General features: G+C 45.4%; 1 protein-coding gene across 1 annotated transcript; it reads right to left on the bottom strand.

The window, feature by feature from the left end:
• Nucleotides 1–658: 658 nt before the first annotated feature.
• On the bottom strand, nucleotides 659–8,038 carry LOC109865883 (homeobox protein MOX-1-like). The gene is made up of 3 exons (XM_020454375.2): nucleotides 6,988–8,038; nucleotides 2,650–2,816; nucleotides 659–1,462 (listed from the first exon to the last, which is right to left on the bottom strand). The coding sequence occupies exons 1-3, from the start codon at nucleotides 7,475–7,477 to the stop codon at nucleotides 1,340–1,342; spliced, it is 780 nt and encodes a 259-aa protein (XP_020309964.1). The 5' UTR covers nucleotides 7,478–8,038; the 3' UTR covers nucleotides 659–1,339.
• Nucleotides 8,039–11,158: the final 3,120 nt, after the last annotated feature.

Raw genomic sequence — 11,158 nt, 5'->3', positions numbered from 1 at the left:
TTTTTAAAATATACACCAGGTTTTGTGTGGGCGCAAATGAGTTTAATCAGATCCTACTAAAGGAAAGTCCCCCCAACACCACATGAGGTATTAATGAAGATTATAAGGCTAGCTCTACATTCGCTCTCCCTCTCCCTCTCTCTCTCCCTTTCTCTCCCTTTATCTCCCCCTCCCTCTCACCTTCTCCTTTTCTCTCCCTATATCCCTTTCTCTCTCCATATCTCCCTCTCCCTCTCTCTCTCTCTCTCTCTCTCCCCCTTTCTCTCTCTCTCCCTTTTTCTCTCTCTCCCTTTCTCTCTCTCTCTCTTTCTCCCTCTCTCTTTCTCCCTCTCTTTCTCCCTCTCTCTCTCTCACACACACACACACACACACACACACACACACACACACACACACACACACACACACACACACACACACACACACACACACACACACACACACACACACACACACACACACACACACACACACAGTGAAATAAAAAATATATATAGTTGCCTTAGCGACAGACGATCTGCAGACAGTTGTAATAGAAATTGGACTAAATAGCATGTAAATGCCAAGCATTGGTTCTGTCCTATAATCTAGCCAAGACGCTTCATACACTGTCACTTCATAACTCACATGTGGCTGGTTGGAAGAAATTATCAAAGTATTTTTTTTAAATGATTTATTCATTTGAGCAGATTTCAATAGGCAACATCTGAATTTCATCAATATCTTTCAAATGTTAAAAAAGCAAAGAAAAAGCTGAAAAGTACAAAAAAAGAAGAAACTTGTTTGACAGAAAAAGTGTATTCTAGGAAAACGTAACAACACAACTTTGAATCAAATCCGATTTTTGAGGCACTTAAGGTTTGGCAACGCTGAAACGGTTTGAGTGTCCGCAGGTGGCTGCAGTCAACCATGACTACGGATCGAGAACTGAGGAGAAAAAATCTAAATCACAGACTTGTCATCGCTGAGTTACAAGTGCTCACTCGGGCAGGGTGATAAACTGCAACATGTAGTCAGTCTACACTAAGATGAATCCATTCCTTCATTTATTTATTCCAATACTCCCATCGCAGTAATGCTCCAAGAGTTAGATTGTATGGGTATAGAAAATAATACAACCCCTTTCAAGTTAGATCTAATATTGTCCTCATTCAACAGAGAAGGGTAAAAAAGACGTTGGACCTTGTCAGACCAAATACTACAGTATTTACAAAAGGGGAAACACTGGGGTTCAGACTGACTACCGACTCTCCAGGGATATTATAAGATGGCTGGTGTTCTCTGTGGATGTTTGTGTTGGGGGGGGGGGGGGACTCCTATCAGGACAGCCTGTTTCCCCTCACTCTGAGCTGGGTGAGGCAGCAGAGTCTATGTCGTCTGTCTCCAGGTCGTTAGGGGAAGCTGGCTGTCCTCCTTTCACCCTCTTCCACTTCATCCTCCTGTTCTGGAACCACACCTTCACCTACAGGACATAGACAGGAGGTGTCACTACAATGCCTGCATCAAGTCATGTATGTGGTCACAGGCACAGGAAGTAGGGGTGCTGAGGGTGCTGCTGCACTCCCTGAAAAATGTCAATTAAGAACAAATATATTTTTTGTTTAATACTGGTGACTACGTCAGTCATTTGTTTGTTTTTGGTGCTTGTGGAAGAGTCTGTGCAGTCTCAGTGTAAAGCTTAAGTTCAGGTTTTGGACCACACTCCTGGGTTGCAGTAGCTAAATGCCCACAGATTACTATAGTCTACTATATAACCACAATGAATATGACCCATGACATAATTTCCTTGGACCCAGTCCGCCGCCATTCTGTACCGACCGGGAACCTACATACGAGCTCAAGGGAGGGCTGACCTCTGTGCATCCCTCTCAGCATTCCCCATGGCAACACTGGGACAGACTAGTCTGTTCCCACACTATTTTTATGAAGACTGTCCCCTCGTCTCATACTGTCTACCTCTCGTGACTGAAGGAACGGAAACTGCCAAGCAATGTAGGATGCGTCGGAAAAAAATCATAAAGAATTATTAGGCCAGAGTTGCAATGGGACTCAGAGCCCAGAGTGTAGGGTTTGGACCTAGCTGGCTTTGAGCACCAGAGGCCTGGGAAATTCATCTTAGAGCAGGCTATTTGCGGCCACTGAGAAACTATGGGCTCATTGGGCAGAGGAGGGAGTGGGCACAGGGGCTGGAACTAGGGAGAGGAACAGGACAGACTGCCAAACCCTTCTAAATGTTAGCCTTGGATCTAAGATCTGCTTCTCAATCACAAGCGAAGGCTTCAACATTAAACCAGTTGGACACCTATTAGGGTGAGTGGTATCAACGAGAAACTAACTGAGTCTGTAGGTAACAGAATTTCAGCAGAGACTCAACTAAGTTTTCAAATATGATCCAGCTCCCTATATCAAGAGCATTGTTCATTTTATGTCCGTTTTTAAAATCATTTGTGGTTAATAATATTGGCCTTCAAATCACGTATTCTCATCCAATCAACAGATTCTCTTCTCTTGTTTGTCAGGCAATTGGCTGGAGACTGGAGACTCTTTTTCATAGACCTATTCTTTCTATACCTTTAAAACAAAATGAAGGCTTATAAGACCACTAAATATTGTCATTGTGTAGAAACATTCTGGTGTAGGTGTTGTTACCTGTCTCTCCGTGAGGTCCAGGTTGACAGCGATCTCATAGCGACGCAGTCTGGTCAGGTAGTTATGGTGGGTGAACTCCGTTTCCAGTTCCCGGAGCTGCTCTTTGGTGAACGCTGTGCGCTCTTTCCTCGCTTTGCAGTTGGAGCCCACCTTGAAGTCCTGAATATCTGGAGAACACAAGAAGAGGACGCCGTTGTTATTTCATGACTATGCTATGATGTACAGTAGTGTTGAGAAATGATCCCGTCAAATGCTGTGCACGTATATTGGTTTAGCACTGAATTTGGACACCAGTTGAGCGGTTTGTCTGTCTGGTATTAGGCCCATTTCACAAAGAAGAGGTCAGAGGTCCTCTCAACTAACAAATCTCTCCGAGCTCTAGTCTTATACACTCAGAGAGCAACCGGACCACCACTCTACGAGAGACCACCCTGACCTGTCCTACTCCCATGCACCCCGAGTTACACTATCTAACGACCAATGCCCCGGTCAAGTCAACACTCCTCTGCCCTGCAACGGGGACCGCCGAACCAGGCGGCAGAGAGCTTGAGTTAGGGAGGAATGCAGCGGAACATCGTTAAAGCCTCTAAGAACAAAGGTAGGGGCGTGTCCAGCTCAAACGTATGTGTCTCTGGGAAGACGGGAAGACTTCCCCAGAGGAGAGGAGGCTGACGGCCATCGCACAGTAACTCACACACAACCTGGCAGCCACCTTGCCTCACCAGCCTCTGGAAAATAGGAAGCACTCTTACCGATATAGCAGAGCAGAGGAAAGAGGAATTATGAAATCATGTGCTCTACGTCTGCATTGTGTTAACTGGTTCACTTGGATTATTTAGGGTAGTAAAGTGTGTATGACAAATGTGTATGACAGGGAATACAAAGGCTTTTGGTTGGTAGAGATTTTGAGAGTTATTTTCTTTTTGGTAACCTCGGTGAAAATGAAATGTGCATAAACTACATGAAAACAATTTAATCATTCCTTGTTAAAAATCTCGACTTTATATGATATGGAATGATTTTAGGCAATACTTGTGCATTGGTAGCGACACTAGCTGCTGATGTAATCTTGAGAAAATGGTTCTAATTTGTCAAAGTGAGAAGTTCTGCATTGTGCTTGCCAGAGCATAGAGCCAGATTGTGAAATGGACTGCAGTGCCTGGTCCAGATGTGACTGGGCAGATCCAGATTCACTGAGTGGGTGTGTGTGCGTGTATGTGTGTGCGTGTGCATATGCATTTTTGCTCGCGTCCTTCTGCGTGTGCTTGCCTACGTGCATGTGTGTCTGTTTGCATGCGTCTTTGTGTGTGTGTGTGTGTGTGTGTGTGGATGTCTAGGTGTGTGTCTATACAACTTAGTCAAAAGACTCCCATTCAGAGAGACCAACCTGTAGCCTATAATGCCTCATGTTGAGAATGCCAAATTATTATAATTAAAACCCCATTAAGGACTACGTGTTCCAAGTGTGCTGCTCTGGCCTGGTCTGGTCTGGTGTGGTGGAACTGAGTAGATGTGAGAGCAGGTTTAGTTTGCTGAACACCTGGCAGAACAGATTTAGTAGGCACACACACCAGCCCTCAGTAAACCGGCCTCAATAAATATCCTGCACAGCCAGAGCCCATAAACTGAAGGGGAGAAACTCCTGCACCCAGCAGGACTCCGTAACACAAACAGCATTTGCCATTTGGGGGGGGGGGGGGATGACAGTGCAAAAGTAATTTGTCTTAATTAACACTCAATTAAGAATGTTGTGAATACGTGAGGGTTTCTCAGACTTAAACAGAAATGAAAATGACTGTTTAATTAATTACATGATTACTTAATGTATTAAAGTGTGGGCCAAGGTTAATAAAAGTGCAAAAATAAATGTGTAAACCTCTAATATGTATTATTTTTAAACAGTAAAACTAAATAGTGTCATAATTTGTTTTATATTGGAGTGGTAATATGTTTATTAAAGTTATTACTGAAATTGTTTACAGCCGATTTGTTATAAAGTTGATAAATGAACAATGATAACCAGATGGTGGTCAGGCAAATGCACAAAAAATCCCCCTGAAATGCTAACAGATTTAGCAGCACTATCAAACTGTTCCAAAGATAGAAACATCTAGTTACAAAAAAAAGGTCATATCTGTGTCAGTATTATTCCAACATTTAATTAGACACCATTCAAAATGCATCGCTATTGTAATGAAGTTGGATATATCTCACCCTGCTTGAGTCAGACTAAACGGGGCATCTCTGAACTACTTCTTACAAATGGTTTATAAAAACGTATTCAACCTGTGGAGAGGCCTGTCATTCCTCCAGTCAAAACATGTAGTAACCTGCACACCAATAGAGGTTGAACCTTTTTAAATGTTTGAAATTATGAATAAAAGTGAATCATATCATTATCGAGCTATATGCCTAAATATGGTTGCACTGTTGTTGAATTTCCTCTAGAGAGTTGCCACGGCGTTTTACCCAAAACGCTCAGACTTTTTTATTTCCATCTACGTGGGCCCGGCACCTGTGTCTCACTGGGCCATGGCTCCAGCAGACCTGCTCGGACTTGGTTCCAAGGCAAGGCCACTGGTACTTTTCAGCTGTCATTTACATAACAATGGTTCACTGTGAACTTTAACACCTTCTCTGTTTGATGAGGCAGAGGTTGTGGATTCTGCTCGAAAGCAAGTCTTTAGTGTCACTCTCCTGAAGGAAACACAATAACACGAGAACTCACACTAACGTTAAACACTGGTGACACCCTGGTGTGTGGTAAGTCCTTCGTGGAAATGCAGCCGGTATCAATGCCTTAAGGGTATATTCCTAATTCTAGGTCAAATTATTCAATGCACGTTTGAATGGTCGTCTATGAAATACTGGGTCTATACAGTGGTCAACCGTGTTGCGTGTGTTCAGTGGGATATTCTGTTACGGCTTAACGACAGGAAAATGTCAATGGATAAGAATGTAAAAGTGGGGTTGCAGGCAACAGATTTTACCAGACGTGGTCTGGCATGTTTGAGGGAGGGCTGCAATACGGTAACCCAAGAAAAGGGAAAAAAATCTATATTTCCCCCAATTAAGTGCCTAAGGCCAGTGTCTGGTTCCCTAAGAAGGAGATCTTAAATTAGACACGTTTATTGAATGTCTCCAAGCCCTACGTGATTTTCCTAACGTGGGTATTGCATCGCAGTTTTGGCCATCCTAATATAGCCACTGGAATTCTGATCGAGGAGGTAATACATTTATCTGCAAAAGATTTCCCCCATTCTAGAGAGGGCAGGTTTGGTTTCCATAGCGTGGCTGAAAGCTGAGGGGAATGCTTTTACCAGATGTGCTGAAAACAGTCAGGTTCGCTTTTCCTCTCATTCAGCTAGCACGAAATTGGGAGTGCATTTGAATAACACATCTACAGCTAGAAGACAAATGAAAACCGTTCCTATGGCTATTAACTCAACAGCAAGTCATTAAAAATGGTATGACTTTCAGGAATTAGCACTTCATGCACATCAGTTACTGTACTAGAAATGTGGTATCCGGTTGGTCTGATGAGGTGACATCATCGATAACGATGAGATATTTCAATCAATTATCAATGGGCACTTGCAAGTAATAAACAGTTGCCTGTTGATGTCGATATTGCTTATAATGCTTGCAATGGTATTGCTTGTAAAGAAATCTAATGATATATTTGCTTTCATGGACCCATATCGTGTAACACCACAAGAATATGAGCTATGACGAGTTTTTTGCAGACAAACATCTCAGGTGATTTATACCAGCAGCTTCCTGAAAGATGTCATGTCTCCATGAAACAAAGGACACACGTGCGCAGCAAAGATTTACGGTAGGTGTTGCGTTAGTAAATTTGACATTTTTTGAAGAGGCTTAAAAACAATGAGAGGACGCAACTGGTCCAGTCGGGATGTTCTTGAACACAACGTGCCGTCACCTTTTGCATACCTACGTGTCCAGGCGCCAGGGCAAGACAGTCTTTTGGTGAGGAAACCGATACAGAGACTCTGTCCCATTGCCAGCAATGACATGGGCAGCAGTGAATGTGATACCATTGTCCACTGATATAGAGTAGTCTGGTGAGAGTTTCCCTGCAGAATATCACATCTCTCTCGTGTATTCATGACGAAAAGGGGTTTGTACAAATAGATTTGTGCAAATGGATGTGTCGAATCTGAGAAGCGCGATTGAATTATCTGTCTCTGCACTGCATTTGACTCGTATTTGCATTCTATGTAGGCCTACTGAAGTGGTGTCTTTTTTCCACATCTTTCCAGTCATGGTATTTACCAGCAGCCCAACTGATCCCATCTTGGCATATCACTGACTCACCTGCTATGTCTCTCTTCCTCTTGGAGCTCTTCTTCTCTGTGTCGGCCGATGCCATGCTCTGTGGCGAGTACTCCCCCTCAAGACACCCGGCCACTGCCCCTGGCAGCCTATCCCCACCTGTGCTGTCTATCTCCCCCGCTACGTCCTCCACCACTCCTTCACCACCCACCGCCACGGGCTCCACCGGACAGGCCTCCTGCCCCCGGCCCCGCGTCTCACACTGGGGGAACTGCCAGTCGGCCCTCTGAAAGCCCGCATGGGGCTCTGGGTAGAGTCTGTCGTCGCGGGGGAAGCTGGCGTGGGGCGCGGGAACCAGGCAGGAGGTGGAGAAGTCTGTGTAGGCCAGGAACTCAGGCTTCTGGTGCAGGGAGAAGGGGGCCTGCTGGTAGGGGGACTGGAGCCCTGCTCCGGGGTGAGGGTTCCTCACGCACCCCCAAATGGGGCTGCCGGGGTGGGCGCTCCGCATGCAGCTGCTGGCTGGCTGATCCATGATGATACACACCGATAAATGCTCACACACACACACACACACACACACACACACGCACACACACACACACACACACACACACACACACACACACACACACACACTCTCTCTCTCTCTCTCTCTCTCTCTCTCTTCTGGAGTGAGGTCCTTGCTGAGAGCTGAAAGTCCCTTCAGAGAGTTCTCCGGTTCTGTCAATACGGGGTTAGTATCCACTTCAGCTTGTTGGTTTCAAAAGCACATCATCTCCCCAGCACATCCAACTCTGGAAGAAGTTACTCTGTCTGTCTGTCTGTCACTGACCGTGGCTTGTTGACTGTCCTCAGTCCAATGTGTAAGGATGGAGACCTTCCTCTGCTTAGTGGGTCTCCCTTTCGTGTGTGTGACGTCGTAGAGAGCAGCTCCTCAAGACTCCACACACACTCTCAGACACACTGGCGAGTGGACAAATGATCTGACTAGCTGTGCTGCTAGAGGAGTGTTAGGTTAGCCCCTGCGTCTGCACACACACTGACACACTCCCTGCCGACTGGGCTGGCTGTTTTCACAGCTCTAAGACATTCCTGACAAGTGGTCCCTCCTCCCTTTTAAACACATAGGTGGGTAAGAGTGTGTAACCTGAGCTTGAAGAGGAGGAGCCCTGGCGGCCACATGTGGGTACCCTGCGACCAACCCCACCAACCCTGCCTCATCAACTATTAATCACAGTAGAAATGTTATATGCACATCTAATGGCCTTCCCAGATGCGTCGCTCTTTTAAGAGACATTGTCTGTAAAACACACATGAGAGTCAAGGTCCAGCGGGCGAAGTGTTTTTTGACACATCATTTTAGCCCTACAATCTTTAGAGGAACGTTGACCTCCACGCGTTCTCTCTACACCCCTGGTTCCCAGTCTGTCTTCTACAATCTAAAAACTGTTTCTCTCAGAAATAGCTTCATGCTTCTGTATATGTCTTTAGCCTTGAGGTGTGTGTACTATACAGCCCAATTGGCCTGGCAGGATTCCATTTAGTGTTTGGGTGATAAATTGATTTAGTAGCTAATGACTCTCACACGTGTTGAGTACACTTTAGTGTAGTCAGATGGAATACGGGATTTCAGAGCAGTATTTTACATTTTAAATTGTCCAATTCATATTTTCTTACTGTGTATTATCTTGGAAAATAATGTCATAATGTAGGTTTACTTTTTACAGTTAGCTTTTTTTCACGGTATCTGATTGATTGTGGCTACACTGTGCTATGTTTCACACATTAAAAAAATGTACTGTGACACACTGTGACACTTCTGTCAACAGCTTGTGTTTGCTCAATATTTTCTGAGTAGTGAAAGATTAAAAGGAATAACAAAAAAAGATATATGTTTGTTTATAATAATAATTGAAATCAGAAAAAACTGATTCATAAACTACTAAAAGCCCTTGATCATGGTATTGTATCTCCTGAGTTATTATTGTATTTAAAAATGTAATCGAAAAAAATATATAAATTCATCCTCAAAGTACCGTATTGCACTTTCAATTTCATTTCAATTCCACTAACGTTACACAACCACATGTCCACAGAAGAGAGCAGAATGTTTCTGAGTAAACCTGAGATGAGACTTCTCTCTGTCCTCCTACTGACCCGACCTTTCTCAGCGGACCTCACCACTGTCTGATACGCACCACACACACACGCGCACACACACACACACACACACACACACACACACACACACACACACACACACACACACACACACACACACACACACACACACACACACACACACACACACACACACACACACACACACACACACACACACAGACACACACACACACACACACACACACACACACACACAGCCTGCCTCAGTGGGACCATGAAGTGTTTCAGGTCACATACAACCTCTTTCCATTTACCCAGCGAATTGTTGAGTCATGAAGCATCCCCTTTTTACTGGCAATCTGGGCCATAACGAACCGCAGGGTGCAAAGGTTAGACGGCATTTGTGGTCAGACCAGGGGCCATCTTTGTGTGTGTGTGTGTGTAATAAGTACGTTTAGCTATTGGTTTTAGCTACAGTGTAAAAATCTAGCAGCCATTTAAATCTGTACCATTTGGGCTAATCAAATCAACCAACTACTATGGTTCAACCCTAATTCCCATAATTCCTATTCCCAGGATGCATATTTATTGTATGTGTGTGTGTGTGTGCGCTCATGTGTAAGTCACTCAAGTCACTCAAGCAGGTAGCCTAGCGGTTAAGACCGTTGGGCCAGGTTGTTGGTTCGAACCCCCGAGCAAACTAGGCTCTTAACCCTAATTGCTCCTGTAAATCACTCTGGATAAGAGCATCTGCTATATAATGTCAATGTAAAATTAAATCAAATCAAAAAAAAATATATAGCCCTTCGTACATCAGCTGATATCTCAAAGTGCTGTACAGAAACCCAGCCTAAAACCCCAAACAGCAAGCAATGCAGGTGTAGAAGCACGGTGGCTAGGAAAAACTCCCTAGAAAGGCCAATACCTAGGAAGAAACCTAGAGAGGAACCAGGCTATGTGGGGTGGCCAGTCCTCTTCTGGCTGTGCCGGGTGGAGATTATAACAGAACATGGCCAAGATGTTCAAATGTTCATAAATGACCAGCATGGTCGAATAATAATAAGGCAGAACAGTTGAAACTGGAGCAGCAGCACAGTCAGGTGGAAGTTGAAACTGGAGCAGCAGCATGGCCAGGTGGACTGGGGACAGCAAGGAGTCATCATGTCAGGTAGTCCTGGGGCATGGTCCTAGGGCTCAGGTCAGTTGAAACTGGAACAGCAGCATGGCCAGGTGGACTGGGGACAGCAAGGAGTCATCATGTCAGGTAGTCCTGGGGCATGGTCCTAGGGCTCAGGTCCTCCGAGAGAGAGAAAGAAAGAGAGAAGGAGAGAATTAGAGAACGCACACTTAGATTCACACAGGACACCGAATAGGACAGGAGAAGTACTCCAGATATAACAAACTGACCCCAGCCCCCCGACACATAAACTACTGCAGCATAAATACTGGAGGCTGAGACAGGAGAGGTCAGGAGACACTGTGGCCCCATCCGAGGACACCCCCGGACAGGGCCAAACAGGAAGGATATAACCCCACCCACTTTGCCAAAGCACAGCCCCCACAACACTAGAGGGATATCTTCAACCACCAACTTACCATCCTGAGACAAGGCTGAGTATAGCCCACAAAGATCTCCGCCACGGCACAACCCAAGGGGGGGGCGCCAACCCAGACAGGATGACCACAACAGTGAATCAACCCACTCAGGTGACGCACCCCCTCCAGGGACGGCATGAGAGAGCCCCAGCAAGCCAGTGACTCAGCCCCTGTAATAGGGTTAGAGGCAGAGAATCCCAGTGGAAAGAGGGGAACCGGCCAGGCAGAGACAGCAAGGGCGGTTCGTTGCTCCAGAGCCTTTCCGTTCACCTTCCCACTCCTGGGCCAGACTACACTCAATCATATGACCCACTGAAGAGATGAGTCTTCAGTAAAGACTTAAAGGTTGAGACCGAGTTTGCGTCTCTGACATGGGTAGGCAGACCGTTCCATAAAAATGGAGCTCTATAGGAGAAAGCCCTGCCTCCAGCTGTTTGCTTAGAAATTCTAGGGACAATTAGGAGGCCTGCGTCTTGTGACCGTAGCGTACGTG

The sequence above is a fragment of the Oncorhynchus kisutch genome, linkage group LG20, assembly GCF_002021735.2.
Source record: "Oncorhynchus kisutch isolate 150728-3 linkage group LG20, Okis_V2, whole genome shotgun sequence".
Lineage (NCBI taxonomy): Eukaryota > Metazoa > Chordata > Actinopteri > Salmoniformes > Salmonidae > Oncorhynchus > Oncorhynchus kisutch.
This window is presented reverse-complemented; position numbering and strand designations above follow the sequence as displayed.